The sequence below is a fragment of the Nannobrachium achirus genome, assembly GCF_963921795.1.
Source record: "Nannobrachium achirus genome assembly, chromosome: 11".
In the NCBI taxonomy this organism is placed as follows: Eukaryota; Metazoa; Chordata; class Actinopteri; order Myctophiformes; family Myctophidae; genus Nannobrachium; species Nannobrachium achirus.
In genome coordinates this window covers 17,934,348-17,960,863 of record NC_137820.1, presented here as the reverse complement: position 1 = coordinate 17,960,863, position 26,516 = coordinate 17,934,348, and the positions used below count along the sequence as shown (strand labels likewise).

Below are 26,516 nucleotides of genomic sequence, written 5' to 3'. Positions count from 1 at the left end.
TAAATGCCAGATATTCAAATAATGTGGGGGAAAAACCAGTAGATTATAATTTTGCATTCTCATATACAAACACATAATATGTTTAATAATGTTCCTAAAAGGTGTTTGGATGGCTGAATCTGTAGTTTTGTGATTACTGGAAGATGTCCAACCCTTAAAATCTGAAAACAGAAAACTAATCAACTTTATTGTCAGATCACAGGTTTACAGGTGTTAAACAGTGGGTGAAATGTGTTTTTGTGCAAGTTCCACCATAAGAGATAAGGAAGACAAGACTAAGAAGAAGGCTGGGCAAGGGGGAAGAGAAATCAATAAAAACAAACAAATTATCTGGTTATCTATCCGGTGTGGTAAGTACCTGAGGTAAGACATCAAATTCAAGGATGATGCATACGTATACGTTTAATTTAACTTTTTACAATAGAGAGGCTTACAGAGCATTGCAAATATCTATATTTACAATGTTCATTTATAGGCCAATAGTATAGTAAAAGTATACTGACAGTAGGCTACAGACTACAGTGTACGTCTAGGAGCTTCCTCCACTCGTGATGTCATCACTGTGCAATTCCAATCTGCTGCCTGTGTATCTGTTGCTCAAGGTATACCTTTAAAGTGTTGGGGATATTATTTAAGTGCTGCACCAAGTGTTGTATTTGTGCAGCAGTAGCTAACACTTAATTAGTCTGGGATCACTTCCAAATTCAGGCTTTTGATCCGGTCAGGAGCATCATTTTGTAGTTAAAACGAACTACACTTTGGCCGAAACTACCAAACCGGAATCAGTTTAAACCCAAAACAATTCCCCGTGCTCAATGACATAATTATAGTACCTATCCAATAAAACCCTTGATGCAGCATAGTTTTGCTTATTTTTTTGAAAAGTTAGTTTGGTATATCCATCTTTTAGTCCAACTCGCCAGTAGGAGCGAGATCGCGACTGGCAAGACTACACTCCTCTAGCATTTAAATAGGGATTGGGGAAACAAACGGAGAACCAAAAACAAAGCGACGCGCCGCAACAAACCGACAACCTGTTTAGTAAACAAATTATACCAGGCTTGGGGGAAAGCCTGGTGACGCGAGGTTAACACTTAATAGGTAGTTTTTAAGGCAGCAGTGCTATAGATAGACCAATTTCTCAGAGCGGCAACCATAACGGTGGTGTCAAGCGGCACCGCTTCGCACAGTGGCTCTGGAAAAAGGTCTACAGTATATATATAGCACCTTAACCATCCCAACAAGCTGCTGAAGAAACCACAGAAAAAAACAAAAATGTGTGTGTGTGTGTGTGTGTGTGTGTGTGTGTGTGTGTGTGTGTGTGTGTGTGTGTGTGTGTGTGTGTGTGTGTGTGTGTGTAGAGGTGCATTCAGGTTGAGAAATAAACAGAACAGGCCTGCATTGGGCACATCTTAGAGGCAGTGAAGCGGTCCAACTGTTTTTTTATGAGGTGATTTTCAGTGGTGGAAAAATAACTATTTTTTTTACTTAAATAAAAGTATCAATACTGCTGTGTAGAAATACTCTGTTAGGGTGCCCTCACACCAAAATACCTAGAGTGGAATCCGCCAACGCATTTCAATGAGAATGGAGCGTTTTTTCTGCAGAAATTCTCTACTGGCAAAAAAACACTCCATTCTCATTAAAATGCATTGGCGGATTCCACTCTAGGTATTTTGGTGTGAGGGCACCCTAAGGGTGCCCACACAATGCATAGGTATTTTGGTGTGTGGGCACCCTTACAAGTGAAAGTCTGGAATTCAAAATGTACTTGAATAAAAGTATTGGCATCAAAAAGTACTTAAAGTACCAAAAGTAAAAGTACAAAATGTTTGAAAATAGCAGATCTAAAAGCTCACAATGCGCCACGATGCAACGCGTTGTGAGCTTGTAGATGGGCTATTTTTTTTCAAATAGTCTAGGTATAAAATAGGGCTAAAGTGGTTAATGTATGTTTTATAATATAATTTATACAGTATGTTTTATAACATTATACGGGCAATGTAACTAGTAACTCACGTTTTCAAATAATTGTAGTGAAGTAAAAGTATTGGAAATTGTAATTACTCAAGTAAAGTACAAATACCTCAAAACAGTACTTAAATGTACTTGGTTAGTTTACTCCACTGGTGATTTTAATGATTGCATTTCAACAGACTTTCTCCTTGTCTTGAGAGTTCTTTGAAGCCCCTGCATGCAGGTGTTCATTAGGCTGTGAGGGTAGGAGACCAGCATGGCTCCTCATCCAGGGAGGAGGTAGTGAATGTGTGAGCACTGCTGGCCACCTTTGTCCCGCGAGACCCTCTGCTGCCTGCTCTCCATTCATTATGATCTGGACAAATTAGTGGCGGCTCTCTTTTTTCTCCTTTCCCCTCTTCCTTTAGCTAACCTATTAAACTTTTATTCATAAGACATTTCTCAAAGAGAATGAAAGAGAATTCAAAATACCCCCGCAGCCTTTCTGGTTATTTATAAAGACAGACTGGTAAATTATTAGGAGAAGTAATGTCTACACTTCCACTTCCTTTCAGGAGGGCAAGACACAGCAGCAGCTCCTCTTCATTACTGGATGACCATTGAGTGTCTCGCACGCACGCACACACACACACACACACACACACACACACACACACACACACACACACACACACACACACACACACACACACACACACACACACACACACACACACACACACACACACACACACACACACACATTAAATAGTAAGACAGTAGCAGCATGGTAACAGTAACTATAAAGCTGTGTCTATATTATTTTATGTTGTGTGAAATTGAAACACAAATATGCCTCCCCTGTGTCAATAAAATGCTTTTAGATGTAGCTGAATGCTAAGTAGCTCATCTCTTCACTGTTGTCACTTTTACGGCCTAAAACACACGTGGACGGTTCAAACAAGAGAAATGGTTCAAACAGTTCTCTGATCTCTGACAAGTGCAAAATATTGGCACTATGCCATCTGGTTAAATCCAAGATATATTAAAATCCTCCTGTAAGGCATACTAGAGTGAGTAACACACTAGACACTCTTCTGGGTAATGTAACATTAGATATGTACAGTAATTCTCTCAACAACAGGCAACAGAGTGAAATATGGGCAACAATGTACGGTAAACTTTGTACAGTACTTTCTGTACTGGAAATAAACTGGAAATATTCACTGTTGATATCATCACTGTCAGGCAGAAACCTTGTATCTCCAAATTTCAAATTTGTATGTTTTTTTTGGTGTGTGAAAATAGCAGATCTACAAGCACACAGCGCCTTGCGGTCAATCATCTCAAATATTATAATGGTATTAAAGATATATAACCTGACTCTTACCTTGCAGCTTCAATCATTGGTATTAGTATTTGCCCTGAGAAAAATAAAATAACTTTTGAACTGTAAACACTAATTCCTAGAGTGGCGTATGACTAAGTCCGTGCCTTGGTGCCCTGGTGCGAATTCACGATGCATAGTGAGCTAACCCCAGATGATACAGATGAATGGAAACAATTCAGACGATTATGAAAATGAAAATAATAGCGTTTATGCCAAATAACTGTGATTAGGCAATTGTGTAATAATTGTGACAGGCCTATAAGCACTATTTTATTCTTTAAAAAATATTATCTCACACTCACAGCGATGAGCTTGTAGATGTCAATAATGACATGCCCAAAATAGGTACGCCAGGTTGAAAGTGTTTAACCAATGAAAAGTAAATCTCATGACTCTATTAGATCTATTGGAACTTCTTCTTCTTCTTTCTTTCTTTTTTTAAGTTTTCCACCCAAGAGCGATGACATGCATACTTCTGACACTTTGTAAAGCAATCTGCATGCAGCTCCTTTGACTGACTATAAAGATTCTTTGTCCGTCTCCTTGGAAAAAAGAAGGATGCCTCTCTGTTCTGATTTCCGACGAAGGTTGCTGCGAGTACGGGGACATTTGATGTTTCAATATGCATTATTAGTATTGTCATGGCTGAGGTGCTGTAGTGTACTCGCCTTGGTTACACAGAGAGCCGGAGAAGCCAGACAGGCACTCACAGTGACCTGTGACGTGGTGACACGGCCCGGTGCTGTGCACACACTGCGGGCATGACTGGCTGCATCGGTGCCCGTAGAACCCAGGGGGGCAGACTGGAACAGGGACAGAGTGAGAGAGAGAGAGAGAGAGAGAGAGAGAGCGGGAGAGAGGGGGACAGGGAGGGGGAAGAGGAATTGAGATGGGTGTGAGAAAAATCAAGGCCATCGAAATCAATAAAAACTACCAGGAGAAGACAAAGGAAAGGAGAGCGACAAAGGGAGTGAGAGAAAGAGAAGTCAGTCTTTATTTGAGTCACTGGCAGAAATGGAACCGTAAAGGAGTTAAGAGGCCTCTGAGAGCCTTTTTATAATATTGATTCTTCTCGACGAGAGAGGCTTCATACTCTGTAATTATTATCAATCTGTGCGTTCTGTATGCTGATTCCACTGAAAGCCTGTCAGCCACTGGGAGACACTCAAAAGATATGTCGAGGCAACACAATCTCAGCTACAGGAAGCAACTACAATACTCTAATATACAAAGCTGTATACAAGCTTACATAGAATCGTTTTTTATTCAGTGGGGGCGGAATGCTACTAACTTAACAAACGAAGAATCGTCTGTCTTAACTATTTGTTCAGGGAGATTACCTTCAAGAAGTGTGGGTCTAGAAATGAAGGAAAGGAAGGGAACTGTAGCTCCCAATAGAAAACATGTATGTTATCCTCATTATTTATTTATCTATCAGTCATATCCGTCAGACAAGTAAGTTCTCCTCAAAACTTTGGCTCCTATCTACTCCTACATACTTACATGAAAAACACCATTCAAACTTTAATGTGTTCAGCTTACTGTGGAGATGTGTGCTATTACTTTTTACAACAATTGGCCAAAGGGTGGCGCTGTAGTAAGCCTTTGAAAGTGCAAACTTTGAACAGGTATAGCTCATGCTCTGTTTGACATACAGCCATGAAACCTGGACACACATATGCGTCTCCTCATGCCAAACAACTTGCCACCCTGACTTTTGACCTCTGACCTTTAGATCTCCCACCATTTTGAGTTATATGAAAAAACAGTAAAAATAAATCTCCTCCTGGGATCTTCACGTCACGCTCACAAAACCTTTTTCACATGAACTTTGGACCAATATCTACTCAGACTATGGGGTGAGAAGTTTTTATTTTTTTTATTTTTTGGAACACATTTTTGGAACAAAATGCCTCAAATCACGCATGCATTGTCTGATTGCCGTGAAAGGCCCAAGAACACGTGGCACCCTTTTCACATTGGCTTATTATAGTGCCACCAGGAGGCCAACAAAAATCTTCCTGACCTGCCGGAGACCTGTTCTCAGAAGAACACTGCTTCTAGTTTTTCTTTGATTTCTTTTCCCACTTTTCCTGCTTTTTTCCGCTGCTTTTTTCCTTCCCTACTTTTTCCTGGCTTAGCCACTTTATCGCTGCTTGCAGATATTATACTATTGTTTTTTGGCTTAAAGCGAGCCCACAATTATTTAGAAGGAACAATATTTTCTAGTTTCAAACAATATGTTTCGACCACTGTGGGTCATTTCTATATGAAGACCTGATGAAGACATCTGACTTTTAGAGGTCACTCTCTCTCTCTCTCTCTCTCTCACATACGCACGCACGCACGCACGCACGCACGCACGCACGCACGCACGCACGCACGCACGCACGCACGCACACACGCACACACACACACACACACACACACACACACACACACACACACACACACACACACACACAGCCCAATGCACGTGCCACTGCCCTCTCTTATGTTCCACTCCAAGTGATGTTTACAGGTCTGTCACAGTGAAATTCACTTCCAATCAGCGAGCTGTTCACTTGAGAACGGCATCAGAGAGGCTCTACTCAGTGGCCAGAGCTTGTACTCCCAGTAAGAGTGGCTCTCTGTCGGCCTGATGAGCCTGAGGCTCGTGTTGTGTGGCTCCCACTGAGAGCCTGGGAAATGGCAGTGAGAAGGGGTGTTGGAATAAGGACACTGTGATTAAGTGATAGCTGGGATGAAGGGTTTACTCTCACAACATTTACTACCAAGTACCAACAGCTTAAGTGTTTCTCCCGGCTAGTTAATTCACTCATTCTCATTCAAATCCACAGAGCAGTGCAACATCACTAGTGAGCTAGAGATGGCTATTACGCTGCTATCAGGGCATTGTTTCAGTTTTATTAATTTATTTTTGGTTGTTCTTTTAACCCGTTTAGAACGGGTACACATTATTGCGTATCATTATTTTATGCTTTAACTATTGAAAAATCACACCTTGTTGTGAACTGAGTGGTGGTCAAATAAAAAGAGTCAAATAAAAAGAGTCAAATACATGGATTGCAAGGTTGCTCATGCTCAACAGTGGCGGGAGACAGACGGACGGCCGGACGGACGCATTGTGATCTTAAATCCAACTATTTCCAACTATTATTTGTTTATTATTATTTTGACCTGCTTTAAGAAACTCGGCTAATGATGGACGGGGTGGACGCATTGTGAGCTTGTAGATTAGAGCTGGGATCGGGCCAATTTTTTCTGTCCGTTCTGAACCCGTGTGGGCCGTGTCCGACAGTTTTTTGTCCGACCCGAATCGACGTCCGAGCATTAATCATTAAAATGCGTCCGACCCGCGCCGAGGCCCGAACCTTATGTTTCCAACGCTTTTTCCCCTCCTTTCTTTTTCTTTGAGGAAGCCACTGATTTACACTCACAAGCAAACTTGTTCTAATGTGCAGTGCATGGCATGCAGCGTGCCTGCTTGTTACCCTTAATGTGAATATTAAGCCACAATGTGGCTTGTGAAAGTATTTAAATAGTAGGCTATGTTAGATTATTAAATAATACAAATAATAACGTGCGCTGCGCTGCAAGTTTCTGCGCCTGGAAAATAGCAGATCTACAAGCTCACAACGCGTCGCGGATGCGAGGCGTTGTGAGCTTGTAGATCAGCCACATTTTGTCACGGAACACGCCGTGATGAAGAAGTATAAACCAGGATTTACTTGGGTGATGTGTGTTGAACGGACGGACGGAGCTGCAGTGCAGAGTGCACACAACAGCGCCGAAAAATAATAAAAATCCAATGCGAGGTAAAGTAGTGGGAACACAAGCAGGGAGCTCCATTCAGCGGCACGCCACTTCCAATCAGAGTTGTCTCCGGCTGCAACATTAGCGCGAGCAGCCACACACACACACACACACACAAACAGGAGTTGCACGCTGCGTGCATCATCAGAGAGAGTGAAAAAACGTTGTGCGTGCTGTTGCAGCCACCCAGTCGCGGACATTTGTGTGTGTGTGTGTGTGTGTGTGTGTGTGTGTGTGAGACTGTGTGTGTGAGACTGTGTGTGTGTCTGCGCGCGCGCGCCCTCCTTGCTACGTGTGTGTCTACAGTGTGTGTGTGTGTGTGAGAGAGAGAGAGAGAGAGAGAGAGAGAGAGAGAGAGAGAGAGAGAGAGAGAGAGAGAGAGAGAGAGAGAGAGAGAGAGAGAGAGAGAGTGTTGAGTCTGCCTGCTCAATAGCGCCCCTCATTTAACGTGTGTGTGTGTTTGTGGTCTGTGTGTGTGGTCAGGAGAGGTATGGCTGGCGACAGACATACACGGCGACAGACATACACGGCCAGTAACATCGTGAAAGCGAATTACAGGAGTGGTGTGACCACCACTCAAAAATAGCAGATATACAAGCTCACAGCGCGGCACTCGGTGCCGCGCTGCGAGCTTGTAGATCTGCTATTTTGGAAAAATCGTGAAAATTAGAATTTTGACCCGATTCTATAAGTGTCTTTTGAATCCTTCTAAGATTTTTTGAAAAACCCTATGTTTCTATGTCAGCAATCTGGCTAGCAATCGTCAAAGAAAAGGTCCTTTTCACTTAAATGGAGCTCAGTTAGTCTGTTCTTGAGAGACTACTATGTCAGTGATTCTCAAACCTTTTCATGTGAAGGACCCCCAAAATGATATGTATTTGGCCACGGACCCCCATCTCAAAATATTTAGTTCCAGGGACCACGCAGAAGCAAAATTTTAGTTACAAACGTTCGCTTTGAAAATACATACATTCAAAGATTTGCACACATTTTCACGACTTTTTTTTCAAAAATAGCAGATCTACAAGCTCGCAGCGCGGCACTCGGTGCCGCGCTGCGAGCTTGTATATCTGCTATTTTTCACTGGTTAAAGCATTCAATAATCCTAGGCCTGGGTTTAATAACATGGGTCTCACCTCTTTTGCAGGACGTCCCTCGGTAGCCAGGTGCGCACACACACGTGCCGTCCTCGGGGGAGCAGGAGCCTCCGTTGTGACAGGAGCAGCTTACTGAACAGTTGGGCCCCCAGAAGCCTTGTGGACACACGTTGTCACAGTGGATTCCTGCGGGGCAAATTGCAGTGAACAATCAGCGGTAATACAGCACGAAGTCAAACAGGGTTTGTGATGAAATCACGAGCAAAAATATCCCATCGTTTGTACAGAATCAAAAATTAAAATGAATGAGTGCGCTTCATTCTCAAGAGAAAAAAAAAGATCTTTAATTCAGGAAAGGAGAGGCAGGAGCATTTTATTTTTTTGCACGTTGAAAATATCCTTTATCCTGGAAACTAGGCTGATGGCTCTGAGGAAGACATTACCGTCACACTGTTTCTGCCCGGTGTCCATTAAAGGATAATTGTAATGTACGAGTTCTGAGTGCTCCTGCCAATGCTTTGGGGTTAGTCGTATTATGATGTTTCCTGAACGACACATCATCCTTCTGCAGTCCCTCACTTGAGCATCTGCCTATCTGATGCGTGTTTCCAAGTTCGTGTCAGGTGCATTCTATGAGCACATTCAATGTCTGTTAGATCTGTGTAGAAGCATCGTCTTCAATCCATATAGTTTGAATTATTTTCTCTCTCACTTGTCTTTCTTTCTTTTTTTTTCAGTTCAGCCCATCTTTTCGGGCTCTGTGTCTCCAATCCAAATGTATTTATTTTTTATCTGACGGGAGGCTCTCTGCCAGTGCAGTGTGTTGATTAACAGGGTTGAGTCCCCAGAGTGGCCCCAGCTCGTCTCCCATTCTCTTTCAGGGTAGCTCGGGTTGTGTACTGAAAACAAGGGAACGCGTCTGCTGGGTCAGTCTGCTCCATAAAGGACCCCCAGTGTACACATGAAGGCATTAGCACGTCCATTTGACCATCTCTCTCTCTCTCTCTCTCTCTCTCTCTGCGCCACATAAAAGACTGCTGAAAGCAACAAGCAACAAGCTCTGTTGTTGCCAACAACAGTGGAGAGGCACATGTGCACACACGTGCACACGTGAACCCAAGCCCAGCAACACACATGCACAAGCGTCAAAAACAAACGGGCATGCAAGATCACACACATACTGTACACACACACACACACACACACACCCTTTCAAGTGCCAGTCTTTACTTCGAAGCCTCATTTGAAATGTCCTTTGACTGGGGGATATCTGAGAATGATGCGGCAATTAAAGCAGCATTAGTGCTGTACCTTTGAATTAAACCCGGGATAAACTATTGGGACTAATGTCACACCGTAGCTATGATTCCTCATTCGCAGAGCAGAAGGCTAAGATAGAGTGAAGGGAAAGCTATCTTTGAAGAAGAAAGGGGGGGGAGGGGGGGCATGAGCAGGGTGATTTAGACACCAGCCCTGCCAGGGACATCAAACCAAGGGCAGGAGGCTTGTGTGAGGGTGTTTGACGTTCTGCTGGGTCAGGCAGAAGAAACACTAGCTGCCTTTATTGTCGTCAAATGAATGTGAGTAGAGCGTCACACTTTGAGTCTAACGGTGACAAACAGAGGCGCTTTGGAAGCCTTGCAAGGGAGAAGAAGAAAGAGTGACTGCAGCTCCAACCTCTTCAAAGGACGCTTTCTACTGAGGAGTGCCAGAGGTCCCACTATCCAATTTGTGAAGAGTGAGCGGAGAACACCCCCCCCCCCCACACCCCCCCCCCCCACACACACACACACACACACACGCACACGTACATAAATAGACGTATACGTGTATACTGTGTGTGTGTGTGTGTGTGTGTGTGTGTGTGTGTGTGTGTGTGTGTGTGTGTGTGTGTGTGTGTGTGTGTGTGTGTAAATGATATACCGTATATATATATATGTGTGTGTGTGTGCGTGCGTGCGTGCGTGCGTGCGTGCGTGCGTGCGTGCGTGCGTGCGTGCGTTTGTGTGTGTGTGTGTGTGTGTGTGTGTGTGTGTGTATATATATGTGTATAATTGTGGGGTCACTGAAAGGTGAGACCAGTACGTTATATCAAATCTTTATAGGTCAAGTTTATTCTCTGCAAAGAAATTACCAACAGTACAAAGGCAGGGCCCTTAGCCAATGAGAGCAGCGTTCTAGGTGACATCATCACCAACAAGTGCGACCTGATATAAATAACAACAACACGTTGACTTAAGACCAGTATGTTATATCAGTATGTTATGCTATACTTTATAGACCAGTATGTTATATCAGTATGTTATGCTATACTTTATAGACCAGTATGTTATATCAGTATGTTATGCTATACTTTACGCCCCCTCTGTTATACCAAATCTTTATAGGTCAAGTTTATTCTCCTTTGAGTCCAACAGTGACTGTGTCCCTTTTGTGCCTGTATATGGAGATCTATGTATCTGACTGACACAATAAGCCTGAAATGTCTTTATTGCTATTTACAGTAACCCCAAAAGTCACATCTGTCCATGAAAGATTGCAGTGCATCTTGGGAATGGGCTTATTCTGTGTAAAAAAAGATATAGCCACTTGTACGCATGCCCTCAGCCACTGAAATCTACATAATTAAAATCTCTGAAATGTTAGAAAGGAATAAATTAAAACATTTTAACTCTCATCTTTTATATTCTTTAATTACAATCTAAAATATGAACCCTAGTTGTAAAAAAACAAAGTTGTCCTTTAAAGGGTTATTCCACTTTCAACAGGAAGCAGTGGAAGGGCCTCTCTCCACATACATGTACACACCCATTGTAACTTCAAACTCCATTTTAACCATGATAGATTAATTAAAAACACCCATTATTTTTTCTGGTGACTCATACTACCCTCCTAATACGTGAGCAGGCCGTGTTTTTTCGATAACCTTTTTCATTTATTTTTTATAATTATTTGGGAAAATGGAAAAAATGAAATACAAACAAATAATTATTAAAAATAAATGAAAAAGGTTATCGAAAAAACACGGCCTGCTCAAATATTAGGAGGGTAGTATGAGTCACCAGAAAAACTAATGGGTGTTTTTAATGAATTTATCATGGTTAAAATGAAGTTTGAAGTTACAATGGGTGTGTGTGGGGAGAGGCCCTGGGCCTGGAGGGCCTGGTAACATTTACATCAAATATCTAAATATTCAATCAAGCTAATTAAAAACTGTTCAGGGTATTAAAAGCCTGATTAGATGATAAAATTACCAAAAGTTTTTTTGAAAGTGAAATATCCCTTTAAATAGCAATAATGAGGCTATGAAAAATATTCCCCCCCCCCCCCACTTCCATTACCAGTAAGACTCCCTAATCGGGAGATAAGCGACCGTTGATCGCTTATCTCCACAAATATCACAACCTCCACCTCTCACGTCATACGGGCAGCCATAGTTACACCTGGAATGTTGAATCTCCATACTGTATATGGAGATAACCTACGCATCACACAAAGTCTGACCTCACCAGCCCATACTTGGGCATGGACGACTTATATCTCCATATACGGAGATGGCCATATATGGAGATACGATGACATCACAGAGTCCACAGCTGATGATGTGGCGAGATGTCATACAATACACAAACAAGCCCTATATAAAGGGGCAATTCTCACCAGGGAAGAGAGCATTCCTCGACTCAGACCTTATCGCCAGGATCAACTAAGCTTATAGCTTATCATCACATCCAACCATCTTAAGATACTCAGCTAGTGGGGAATGCTCTCTTCCCTGGTGAGAATTGCCCCTTTATATAGGGCTTGTTTGTGTATTGTATGACATCACGCCACATCATCAGCTGTGGACTCTGTGATGTCATCGTATCTCCATATATGGCCATCTCCGTATATGGAGATATAAGTCGTCCATGCCCAAGTATGGGCTGGTGAGGTCAGACTTTGTGTGATGCGTAGGTTATCTCCATATAATGCCCAAGTATGGGCTGGTGAGGTCAGACTTTGTGTGATGCGTAGGTTATCTCCATATATGGAGATTCAACATTCCAGGTGTATTGTATGACATCACGCCACATCATCAGCTGTGGACTCTGTGATGTCATCAGCAGTGTGATGTCATACTGATGCGGAGATATGAGCAGGGCAAAGGTGTAGGGTTACCAACCGTCCCGTAAAATACGGGATCGTCCCTTTTTTGGAAACTAAAAGACGTGTCCCGTATTGAACTGAAACGGGACGCTCTTTGTCCCGTATTTTAAGGTTGGGGGATAAATATGAATGACGGGATGATTTAATTGAGAAATGACAGCGATTCTGCCTGTCAGAGAGCTTCCACTTCCACTCTGCTCTCTCTCCTCTGAGACAAGTGCTGCATCCCATTGCTGTGAGAGGCGCTGCGCTGTTTGTAAGCAGCTGATTGGCTTATTAACATACGGCTCTGAGTGTTGCTAAGACACAGTCTCCGCCCCCTACACACTCCCTTCCCAAGCATGGGCTGTAGGTTCACTCCACACAAGTTGCCTGCGAGAGACGAAACGAGTGCGTGCGAGCGACCATACGACAGTGCTCGGCTCAGAACATTGTTTAATGTCTTAAAAAAACGTGTGACAGAAGATTGTGTACAAACATTTTAGACATGAATCCATGATAGGTGATAGGCTAAACAAAAAGGTGAAAAAGCAGGCAAGCAACAGAAAATAAGCCATGGATATTGGTATTCCTGGGAACACTACAGTAATCTTGTCTGCCAACTAAAGCGACCCCAGACAGGCTGGTATGTGAAATAACATAAGCATGCGTTGATTTTGTTTTTAAAACCTAATGGTTATTGTTGTATGCCAATATGATTAAACTAGTGTTGGGTAACCAGAGAGTGGGCACATAAGGACCAGGTAGACCTAGGCGATATGTTTTGGAAAATTGAGAGACACCCGAATTAATATTGTGAAAGGAAAAATATGATTTAATAGAGGAAAATACACATTTTAGCCAACTTTATAACCGAAAATATCCGATTCTTAAGACACCCGAATTAATATTGTGAAAGGAAAAATATGATTTAATATAGGAAAATGCCCGTTTTAGCCAACTTTATAACTGAAAATATGCGATTTTTCGGCGCCGCCTTTGGCGGCGCATGTTTCCTTAGAAAGTGTCCCGTATTTGAAACTCTGGGAGTTGGCAACCCTACAAAGGTGTGACGTGTGACGTGTGACCGTCCGACCGACCGACCGACCGACGGACGGACGGCCGGTGGAGGTTTTGATACTAAACTGCGACCTACGGCCGCAATAAAAACAATCTGCCCACTACGATACAAATGGATTTACTAAAACAAAATATTCTTCATGCTCTTTCGATTAGCTGTGGACTCACTCGCTGCTCAAAAGACTTTTAATCATCACACAACGACGATAAACTAATGATGCACCTTGTTGAGAACAGCTTGTTTCTTTCGGAACCTCTCCAGTCCCTCCGCAGTCCGCAGATAGCGGAGGAAGAGGTTCCAAAAGGAGCTGCCGTTCAGAAATCATTGCACTTGCAGGCAGCCAGCCATGGTCACAATGCGACTCTACTCTTACTCTATAGCCTAAATAATTATATCCCTAATGCAAGGTGAAGCTGTGTTTTATTTCTACTGTATATCCCATTCACATTCAGATCGTTTTCAATCCCAAACACAATGCTTTAACTGTTATTATTGGCTCCTGAGTCCTTACGTACCTGCTTGTCAAAAAAACATCAAAAATCACGGTATCTGTTTTCACTGAAGGGAATTTTTTATTCTCACGGTACTTTCAGCAAAAATTACTAAGTATTTTGCCGTACAATTTCGGACTCCAAAACTCCCGGAACACAAAATAAGTGGCCGTTTTCACATGGCGTGAATTTCAAAATTGCCGTCATTTTTGAAAAAACGTCCAGAAGTTTTGCTCAATGAAAACGGGGCAAGAGTGTCTCCGTCAGGTGGATTATTTTTCATTTCGCCCTAGAGATGTATTTTAAGCGTGTGGTGGGGGGCCCAGACTGCGTCCACTAAGTAGAATAAGCTTTCAACTGTCCGCTGATACCTTTGGTTTGGTGAGGGGCGAAACAGTTTTTGTTATTTTCGGCCCAGATGGCGGGGTTTTACGGTTTTGCCAAGGAATACGGAGGTAGAGGAACATAGCGTTAGGGAGAACTCCACTAACGCTATGGACCAGAGCTAGTTTTACTTCTTTGAACGGTGAGAGTTGCAAGGCAGGCATCATCTCAGTAATTGTCAGCTCACTCAATCAGTCATGAAGATAATTTACAAATGCAGGTTATTGTCTCCACCAGCCGAAGGCTGAGGGAGAGTATGTTTTCCCCTCCGTCCGTCCGTCCGTCCGTGCGTCCGTCCGTCCGTCCGTCCGTCCGTGCGTGCGTGCGTCCGTGCGTCCTCGCAGTTTGTGAGCAGCTAATCTCAGTCACCGTTGGCCCGATCGCTGCCAAACTGAGCACACACACTCCCTGGATGCCAATCTAGAACCTCTGCCCCACATTTTTCAAATCAGCCTCATGGTGGCGCTATAACAGGCCGATTTGTGTGGCCTGGTTGTTACCAGCTAATCTCCGGCACCGTTGGCCCGATCGCTGCCAAACTGAGCACACACACTCCCTGGATGCCAATCTAGAACCTCTGCCCCACATTTTTTAAATCAGCCTCATGGTGGCGCTATAACAGGCTGATTTGTGTGGCCTGGTGGAGACCTGTGCTCGGAAGAGCACTGCTTCTAGTTTCAGGTGATTTTGTTCTGCCAGAGCATTCCATAGGACTGAGAACTTTGTCATGATGAATGAATCAGCCTAGAAAACCTTTTTGGTAGCAATGGTTGAAACCAAACTCAATGAGTTTGGTTGCACTGCGACGCGTTTTGAGCTTGTAGATCTGCTATTTTTGAATTGGAATCCGGATTTTTTTTTTGCTATTTTTTAATTGGAATCCTGAAAAGTAACAATTTTATTAAATTTCAAATGCATTTTTATGTTCTTATGTTAACTTAAATACAAATATTATTGGACTAGTACTATGTCATTAAGCTATTAATATTGACCAAAGTAATTACAGGCAGCGAGTCATGTTTGGAAATGGAATGGTAGCAGCTGAAATCAATACTATATCAGTATTCCAATATTAACCTGCGGGCCGCATTAAGTGAAGGTGGGGGCCGCATGTGGCCCCCAGGCCACCAGTTGCCCATGTATGTTCTGACACATCTCCCTATAGATCTATTGTAATGAATGAAAGACCCACTACTTAATGGACTGCAAATGGACTGCATTTAGTTAATGTGTTTTCTAGTCACATAATAGTATATTCACATATTCATATACTGTCAGTGGAGGCAATCATGCAAGGCACACAAAAGAGCCAGGAATCGAATAAGGAACCTTCTGACGCCCAAGTGGCCGCTCTACCTCCTAAGCCCGTTCTGCTCTTCTGTCTCATATTGTTCCTCTGTAACAACTTTGATACTGAACACTTCAAATGCCTTTGCGAAGTTGGATGAATTGCATGTCTCTTCCAAGTTTGTGTACTAATCCTCATTAATTGAGTTTTCAACCTGGCCATTCTCTGTAATAATTCTATGAATAACTTTTGTTGGCCAATGGGTACATGCCTTTTGAACCTTTTTATTATCTTTGTTCCTGCAGATTATTGTTTTATTTTGTGTCACTTGTACACGATTAAAAGCTTTCTTATATGCTGTGCACTGGCAAACTCCTTTTTGTGTTCCTCAGATTCCTGTGGTTTTAGTGTTGTGCCGTGATTTCAAGTGGGATTTTAAATGTAATGTCGCTGCAAGAGAGACACATATAATGATGTTTTTTGTTTGTGCACAGCTGACACTCAGGCTCTATCATTAAATCTTTGAATATGTGTCATTATTTTTGAAGTATTGCCTTCCAACATAGCAGACTCGAGTGACAGTGTAGCTTTCTCTGTAGATATGGCAGCCTGCAAGAAAGACTCTGATGTTTCATCCTCACTCAACCCTTGAGATGAATTTGACTTTGAAAATTATTATTAATTAAATTACCAATTTCAACATTTATCCAGATTGAGATAAACTAAATCTAGAACAAGTAACACGCCCTAATGGCGAGAGGTGACCGTCAGGTCAGAGCTTCTAAATACGGCACAAACTTGTCATCGTTTCTTTGACCACCATGGCGTTTTTGAGGCGATGCACAGCGGTAACGTGATCGGCCTCTCGCTAGCACAGCGGTAACGTGATCCGCCTCTCGCTAATGGCGGTTCACTATACATGGAGTTATGGAGAGGTGGCAGACGTTACCGCAGTGGCGATGCGTGCGAGAATGCGATCACCGCTCGGTAATACCAAATGATCACGTGGTTGGTGCGTGTGTGTGTGTGTTTGTGTGTGGTGTGTGTTTGAATGTGGTGTGTGGTGAGGCAGCAGCAATCAGTCACGAGCCGTGCAGCTGGCAGAGGTGCAGCAGTGTTGGGTTAAACAGCTGAGCTGTGTGTAACGCCACAGCCAATCAGTGTTGAGTATTAGCGTGACTCACAGACTCACTCACAGACATGAGTTGCAGGTTTTCATAGTAGCTACGACCTGACCGTCGCAATCAATGGTCAGACAGAAGGCCAAAATTACATAAATATTATACAAATTGATGCACACTCCTGATGCGTTAATTATTTGTGGCATTATTTGCTAAATGTGCAGCTTGCAAACTTTAAAAGTTAATCGTAGCCAATTGGAATTGAATATGACAAGTCTGACTAAAACATCTTAGTGTGAGTTTTGGACAATATCTGAGAGATCAATAGCAAAAAGTATGTTTTGAAGAAAAGGCAAAATATGGGGAGTTGCATCATGATCCAAGGAATCCAGGGAAAAAAATATTCTACTGTGTGATCTACAGTTTAAAACGGTCAAACGGTCAAAACGTGAAGCGGTCTATTATAGAGCTACATGAGGCCGATTAGCATAGAGGTTCATCCTTGGCCTTCTGGGAGTGCACATGCAAAGTTTCACAATTCACACCAATCAGGCCAGTGATGCCAAAGATTAGCTACACACACACACACACACACACACACACACACACACACACACACACACACACACACACACACACACACACACACACACACACACACACACACACACACACACACACACACACACACACACACACACACACACAGACAAACAAGCATGTGTCTGATGCAATTATAAGCTGGTCCAAACATAATAAACAGATTTTAACAACTGGAGGCACAACAGCAAAAACACTGATAGCAACAAACTAGAATTACACACAGATCAGATGAAAGAGCGACTGTGCCTTCAAATGTTCCTAGAGATGATCTCTATGGAGGGAGCTGCATCTAATCTCTCTCTGAAGTTTATAATGAGCAGTGGTGAAGGTATCTAAGTATGTTTACTCAAGTACTGTACTTCAATACAATTTGAATTACTTTACTTGATTAATTTATTTAAAAAAATTCTACTTCTACTTTTTCTACTTTACTACACACATTTGTTTGAAAATAGCTGCTGTACAAGCTTGCAACAAGTTGTAATGTGAGCCGTTGTGATCTTCTGCTATTTTTGAGCGGTGGTCACACCGTCTCCTATACGTGGCCGTGTGTGTGGGTATGCGTCCGTCCGGCCGTCCGGCCGTCCGTGTCTGTATGTAGCCTCAAGCCTGCAGTACCTTTTCTGACCACACATGTTAAGGGAGGGGCACTGTTCTTCAGCCTCAGGCCAGGCACACTCACACTCACATTCACACACACACACACACACACACACATACATATGCACGCACGCACGCACGCACACACACACACACACACACACACACACACACACTCACGCAGCCTCCACCGCTCAGTTCACACGAGTGTGATTTTTTGAAAAGGTTTGAAAACTGTAAGATTCTAGTACGATTATTTTTGTACTGCAAGTATATTTTGATGGCAATACACTCAAGTTTCTAAATACAGGAGGTAATTCTTTCCTTATTCATTTAATTAGTCAAATTTCCACTAGTCTGATTTATCGCTCATGAATTCCATACAGTGGCAGTGGGAGTTCCCCGTATGATCCCCGGCTCCTCCTGGCAGGGTATTGAAGACTTGTTGAGCACGGAATCCCTAACTGCTATTGAGCAGGTTAGCACCTTGCATTGTTAACTCTGCCATTGGTGGATGAATGTGTAGGCCTATCGGCTATCGCATATTGATAAACGTGTAATGTGTAACTGTGAATGCGTTAACTTGAAGTACATTGCAAAATGAACGTGAGTAAGTGAGGTATCTGTTGAGAGATTAATGTGTAGAATATATTTCGGACAGATCCGTCTTGGTCACATGACTATAGGCATAATCGGGATCAAATCGGCCTCCTAGTGGCGCTATGAGAAGACAATGTGAAATGAAAAGAGTTCAATTTCTTTCTTAGCCTAGTGGGAATGTGCGTGCAAAGTTTCACTGCAATTTGGACACTGCGTTTATCTTGTTTTTTTCTTTTTTTTTCTTTTTTTTTAATTAGCCAGCCAACATTTGCCACAATGAGCCCGACAGATCGGTCTTGATCACATGACTATGAACACCAATTTGCGTGATGTCTGTAGAATTAATGTCAAAAAATGCGTTTAGACAAAATCAGCCTCCTGGTGGAGCTATAAAAGGCTGATATAAAAAAAAGTTTTTTTCTTGGCCTCTAGGGACAATATGAGGGCAATGTTTTACGGAAATTGCGCGCTGCGTTCATGATTTGAGGCATTTTATTCAAAACGGACCACTCCTCCAATCTTAGCTAATCAGGATGGAATATGCTAAATCAGACAGATCTGTCTTGATCACGTGACGGGGCACCCTGGGGTGCCGCGACGGCAGTCCAGGGGTGCCGCGAGATAATTTGATAATATTTGGAATTTATTTGGACACTTGAAAAAATATTTAGTATAATTTAAAAAAAAGTACAACGTTATTTTCAGTCAAAATGGCTATTATCTCAACGTTTTCCTCGCAACATAATCACTAAAATATCGTCACTGTCGGGCAGAAACCTCATATCTCCAAGTTTCAAATGTGTACGTCTTTTGGTAAAATAAAGCCCTGCTTCATCATACAAGACTGTCACACAAAACTAGTGAAAACAGCAGATCTACAAGCACACAACACCTCGCGAGTTTAGTACATTTTATAGATGATAAATACAAAACGAACAGTTTTGGACATACAAGGTTTCCACCCGACAACGACAATATGCTATAGATATAAGGTGCTGGGAGTGAAAATTATAATGTAGGGGTGCCTCGGATTTAAAAAAAATATTTATGGGGTGCCCTGAGACAAAAAAGTTTGGGAACCCCTGCTATAGAGATACTACGATTTGTAAAACTCTACCTCCTGTTGGAGCTATAACAGAAAAACCTGGGGCAGAGGTTTTGCTCTGGCATGCAGGGAGTGTGTGTGCACAGTTTCACATCGATCGGGCCAACTGTGCCGGAGATGAGCTGTTCACAGATGGATGGACACACGGACAGGGGGCAAAACAGTCTCTGCCACGCCTTTCGCCTGGCAGAGACAACAACGATAATAACATACTCCACACAAAATCAAGATCACAGTCCACAACAGCAACCCCCTCAGATATAAGCAGACAAACCACAATATGAGCCAGGCAGTCAACTGTTGACCACCACGTTCTTCAAAGCATAATTGACCTATTTCAACTTCCTAGACTCTATACAATGGTTCAAGTCATATCTATCAAACAGTGTGTTATTGTCAGCGGAGTCAAATCCCTGTACATTGCCAATCTGGTTGGTGTCCCACAGGGTGAGATCCTTGGGCCCTTACTTTTTTGTACTGAACAAGATCCACCTGGTCAGTGAGTGAATCAACCTAATTCCTTTTTCTCCATGTCCAGGAACTTAGCAGCGTATGGCTCGGCTGTATTTTCCAGCTGTAGCGTCCTTTCTTCCACCTCGTCCAGTCGTCCAGTCGGTCGACTCGGCAGCTCTCTTTAATTATTTTGTGTGCGATAGGACCGTTTGGGCCAGAGGATCCAGTTTCTTATCAATAGCCGACATCAGTTTTTTGGTCATCAAATCAAACGCTTTAGCAAGCCTGGGGTCTAATTCCACCACGCTACCATCACCCTCCTCCTCCTCCATAACACCGCCGTCTTGCGAGGGCAATGGCGCCGCAGCACCGAGCACCGGGGCCCCGCCACGCTGTTCACAGACCCCCGCGGACCCCCACGGTCTCGCAAAAGCGAGATCCCCCCCACCCCCTGGGGAAAGTCTTCCTAGGAAAACAGTGAAACTACTGGTGATGGGTGGTGATGGAATTAGATCTACAAATGGATGGACTGTATGAAATAGGAACCATAATATCTAAATATAGCACAAATATAGCAATATTAATATAGGCTACTGTAAGTATATATAAATAAAGTAGTCTATATTACACAATGATAATTTCCTATGCACTGCAACTGACTGGCCGTCAGTTCCGAAGGCTGCCACTTGGAGCAGTAGGGAGTTTGACCTGATCTGCAGACCTGGGTCTGCAAACCCGCGTCTGCAGACTTCCCGCAGCCCGCAGGCTGCAGCGGTTACTACTTGCCACACTCAGACTTTCAAAGGACAATTAAAACAGTGGTTGAAAGACATGCGATCACTTATACTATTTTATAGACTATGTTTACTCTAAATTGGATTTTAATATATGCCTATTGTTGATTGCTGATGTATCTGCATGTTGTTGTTAACTTATGATGTATACAGTTAATTGTTATATTGTGATGTCTGTTTTGTTTCATGTTTTTTGTGGGATCAGCAGATGGAAAGTAGCCTAGCTTTCTCTAAATCCAGCAAACTTGCGTATGTGTATTACACCTGTCTTAGTGTTCATTATTAATGTGCACTCTCCCGACCAAATAAATAAAGTAAAGTACTGCCACCGCAACACCACAAGGACTACCTCCTCCTGCCACCACCATGGAGGGCACGGAAGGAAGCGGAAGGGCACTTAACCATTGGCCTGATGTAGGATTCAAAGAATAGGAGATTTCTGAACGATGAGCCTTAGCTTTATTAAGCACCTGCTTGTTAAAAATGTGGTTCAAACAACTAAATTGTACTCCCACAATCTTGTTTGCCCCCTTAACATCCCTCTGAAGGGCATTTTCTCTCTAATGCCAAGATTACCATATGAACAGATAACAGAAAATGAAATGACAGATTCTATAAAAGCTCTATAAAACAAAATCATTAAAGTTGCTGCTGGCCATTCTTGTACAACATTTTAGAATTAAAATAAATCTTCAAGCAGTTATCAATAATGGAACTCAGATATTTATATCTGACCTTTAATAACACAGCCCTGGGGAGCTGGGGCGGGGGAGCTGTCTACTCTAAAGCAATACGCACACATATCTTTTGTCTTAGTGACATTAAGTTGTAATAATGCTCCGTCACATGAGGAGACAAAGTAATCGACAACTGGGCCATGACCAGCCTCTTCATTACTCAGATGACAACCACAGAATCGTCCGCAAATTTAACAATGTGTCACATGAATTCTAGTCTAGTATCCTATTCTGAGGCAAACATTTGGTGAATACAAGCATCTACAAGCTCACAACGTGTCAAAACGTAATGCATTCAGAGCTATACCTGCTTTTTCCGGCATGGAAAAAAGGAGGGAGCCTAGTATACCGGTAACTCCATGGACTCTGATCAACGAAGTACAAAGTAGTTGGTTAAGGCAATTTGCACATAAGCAGCTTCTTTCCTTGGGTTACTGGTCAAGAGGAACACAACGAGAGTACTGGACCCAACTAGATCTTTCAGGTAAATGACTTGCCTTTGGCCAAATGGTAATGGGTTATTTTAGTAGGCCTGGTGATGAAAGTTTGTGTCTAATTGAGAATAAAATGATACAATTAATTGAAAGTATATCAAGTGTTTTGCATACATAAAATAACATTTTGTTACAAATTACATCTGATTGTTTTCCGTCCAGAAAAATAAAAATGACAAAATACTCAAAAGGAATTACATGCCTATTTTAAATACATTTGAAATACTGGCCAGTGGCCGTCAAAGCACACAGACAAGCATTGTACATTTTGCTGCACACTCACACACGTAAGCATTATACATGTCACACTCACACACACAAGCATTGCATTGCACTGCAGTTGTGAATGCAAATACTCATGTATACATAAAACTGCACTCATACTGTACATAAAACTGCAAGTGAACACATTCACTGGTACCACACTTGAAATTCAAAATTAAAGTCCTCTTTGACAGCTAACAGGATGAAGTTTCAGCATCAAGGGGGGTCTGGGGAGTATAATGTGATAGTTCGGTAGGACTTGAAAATTACATAACAATTTTTTTGATTGGCCTAATCAAAGCAATCTTTTGAATCTTTCACTCGCTCATTGCAGGCAGTTGAGTCCAACGTCACGTGTTTGATTTGTGCATGGCCATCAGGGCTTATCTCCTCACCCACACCTACGTTCTCCAGAAGAATATCATTAATTGAGAATAATTTAAATAAAACTGTAAAAAAAGGGGGGGAAAAAAGGATTTAAGTAGGGCACCATGGCGACCGAGCTCTGAAATTAAAAACGTATATCTCTTCTGTCTCTCTGTTAATATACAACCGTCCAACCACCATACTCTCATTCCTTCCACTGAGTCCAGCCTCTTTGCCTCACTCTGTAGGTGCTCATTCCTTCAGAGGGTCCATTGTCTGGGGGCCCCTCCTACTCTAGAACTTCTGTATGTGTGTTGGTCTGGCCCACTGGGCTTCCTGCTGCCCCCAGCCCTGCACCCCGGTGACTCAATTAAGTCAGACAGATGGTCCCGACCTGGTGCAGGATTCAGAGCATGAGAGCCCTCCGATCGTGGGCTCCGTTCCTGCGGATAATAAAAAACCCACATTGTCTTCCCAGAATAAACGCCCCCTAAGCCCAGGGGGCTGAACGGAATGGGCCACCGAGAGCTCACAGGCTTGACCTTTCCTGTTAAATCTATTCCCCGCCCGACCGCACCTCTCCACCCCATGCTCCGAGACCAGGTCCTCGGCTCTGCTCCCGCATTTGACATTCAGATGCAAAGCTCCATTTTGGAGAATAATGATCCTCGCCCTTGCTGTGACATTCACACTTCTGCCCACCGTTTTCCTCCTCTCCCCATGAATGAAACAGGAGGAAGGAATACAATGATACGGAATACAGAGAGCAGACATGTTACATTTATGGCCAAACATTCAGCACTCACCTTAAACAGGGTGCATACCGGTATGTAGTACCCTACTACTCACACATAATTCCCTTGCCCACTCACATGAATGCAACCACACAAACATATACCGGTACACATGCTCTCTCTCTCTCTCCGGGCCATCGGTCAGTGACTCTGCCGATAATCAAAGAATTGGCTTTAGAGTGAACCGACTTGGAGTCGCTCCAACCGATTAAATCTTTGCTAGAAAGTTGCAAGAAGCATGAGAACAAAGTGGTAGAAAATATTTCTGCACACGAACTACAGTATGCACTTTATTTTGAGCTTTTGCTTTATCAGACCTTAATCAGAGCATACCGGTACTTGACGTAAAAATAAGCATTGGTTATATACGTATATATATATATATATATATATATATATATATATATATATATATATTATTTTTTAACCTGCCTGTCGTGTCCGTTGTTGAGTCATGTATGGTCTGAAGAAGATCTGATAGACTCAAAAAGTGAAACTCCATACTGTAGATCTAAGTGTGCAGGAATGTTTTCTATCGTCTTAAACTTGTGAAAAGATTTATACGCAAGCGATTTTACTGTGTAATCTTCTGGATCCACATATTTCATGACACTTCAAACGTTCTTAAAATATTCAAAGACAAAAATATGAGTGGAAATATTAGCATTACTTCAAAGTCACGAGAGTGCTGCGGTTGAACAATTTTTACAGCATTCAATGTGTGAGTTGAGATGTGCGACGGCACAACAAATAGAACTTTTAATGAACAGAGGGCTTCCTTTCCTACCGATATAAATACTGTATACTGTACCACATAGGCCACAAATGAGGGTATAAACACAATAGCGTGAATAGCTGTGTTAGCAAGTCTTTACGGTCGACCAGTACCGTGTAAAGGCAAAATGTTTTCTTTCTTTATGTGTCATATCACTTGTGCTTTATTTGGATATAGTACAGCAGAGAGACACACACAAAGAAGGTCAGAGAGGATGGATGTGACATTCAAACACAGGATGTGGCATTGTGGGCAGTGTGTGGACAGGCAGAGACTAATGGCTATGAAGGTTTTAGAACTAGTCACCCCGTTCCGAAGGGTATGACATATGTCACATGTAACATACTGTACATCTGACCCATGCCATGAGTCATTACCCATTTTAATTCCAACCAATATGAGCACTGACCTGTCCAGCCAGCGTAGCAGCGACAGTAGCCACTCACGGGGTCACAGCCATCAGAACGGCTGCAGTCACAGTGTTCACGACACTCCAACCCATATGTGCCCTCCTAGCAACAACAACAACAAAAACATCCTGTTGTTAACCCCTCTCACCGTTGCTAACCATTTCCATTTGTACCCTGTGCATTGTGTCCATTGATTTATTGATTGAAAATGCTATTAGACAAAAATGTAGAACAGTACAAGTATAGTCAATACAATAAAACATGAAGTACACTAACAGCCCTGCCTAAAAGGAACATCCTAAATAAGTCCTTTTACAGTCTTTTTTTACTTTGGAAGTCCTTGGTTTTCAATTCATGGACATAATAAATAGCAAGCAAAGAAAACATTCAATATCATCACAGCTATAAAAACACTATATGTACAGGATAGGGGAAACAAGGGGGTGGGGCAAAGGTAAGGGGGGGGGGGGGTGCTCACTTATCGCCTGTCTATGGGAGAAGTGATAACTACCTCCGCCTCTGGCCTCCTGAAAGGTGAGTTTTCAGGGCAGTTTTGAAGGATGCCAGTGAGCTACAAGTTTTAAGGGAGGTAGTCAAGGAATTCCACGCCTGGGTGGCAGTGTTGTAGAAGGAAAACCCAAGTGGGCTCTCCACAAACGCCCTCTCTACATTCAGAGGTATACTCACAGGGCAGGGCTCGTCACAGTGCTCCCCCCTCCAGCCAGGAGAGCAGGTACAGGTGCCGTCTACAGGGTCGCAGGCAGCACCGTTGCCACATGGACACGTCTGGTTACAGCCCAAACCCCAGCTGCCACTGGAGCACAGTATGGAGCAGTCCACACCCTGCCAACCTGGGGAGAGGGGGATGGAGGGGGGGGGGAGAGACACAGAGAGAGACAGAGAGAGAGAGAGAGAGAGAGAGAGAGAGAGAGAGAGAGACAGAGAGAGACAGAGAGAGACAGAGAGAGACAGAGACAGAGAATTCAAGCTTCAGTGAGTTGAGTTCCCAACCAAAGTGCAATGCTTTTGAGACTCTTATGGAAGGATTTTCTAGCGCCCGAGACTGAAGCGTCATTTATGCTTTGTTGCACGGCGGTGTCACTCCTAAAAAATATCAGATTTTAAGCTTTGAAAAGATGAAATAAACTACATAGTTCAGTATTAGTTTAAGATTTTAATGTAATGTGTTACATTTTAATTAATATTAGCATAACGTAAACCAACTGTCATATTTGTAATATATTCTCGCAAATTGGAATAGATAAACATATATTGGTCCACTGTTGTACACTACACTGAGTATCAAAAATAATGGCGTTTCACAATTACAGATAATAAACATTGTAGAGGGTGTTCAAAATGTGCTGCCCTTGCACTTTGATAGCGCTAAAGTTCAGCTCAAGAACATAATTAATTATGAATGGCTCACTTGTGCTGCTTTTAAAAGGGAAGTTGAACACAGCAGGGAGTGAACAGATTGAGGTCGTGGGTTGTTTTGTATGATATATGGACAAAAACAACCCAAACAACCAAGTTTATGTTGTCGGTCTGTCATCATACTGCACAGAATACACTGCTTTTATTTGAAATACCATTTTTCAAATCCTATATTTTTTGCACGATGGTATGTGCTGACATTGTATGGAGGGCAAGCACACTGAATTCCCAGTTGATCTACAGGTACTCCGGTATGTTCTGTCCAATGAAATTTTGTACCAAAAAAGTACAGGCTGCTATGTGTTCAAAATGTGTGGGAGGGATTTGAAAAA

At 42.6% G+C, this 26,516-nt stretch overlaps 1 protein-coding gene across 1 annotated transcript in view; it reads right to left on the bottom strand.

The window, feature by feature from the left end:
• Positions 1-26,516, bottom strand: part of megf11 (multiple EGF-like-domains 11) — a gene marked incomplete at its 3' end in the record, with an annotated part of 100,142 nt that overhangs the window by 14,587 nt on the left and 59,039 nt on the right. Inside the window, exons 11-14 of the mRNA XM_080736580.1 lie at positions 25,435-25,598; positions 24,747-24,849; positions 8,299-8,445; positions 4,015-4,149 (exon numbers count right to left, since the gene is read on the bottom strand). Coding sequence (XP_080592706.1) covers positions 4,015-4,149; positions 8,299-8,445; positions 24,747-24,849; positions 25,435-25,598 — 549 coding nt within the window. The remainder of the gene's footprint in view (positions 1-4,014; positions 4,150-8,298; positions 8,446-24,746; positions 24,850-25,434; positions 25,599-26,516) is intronic.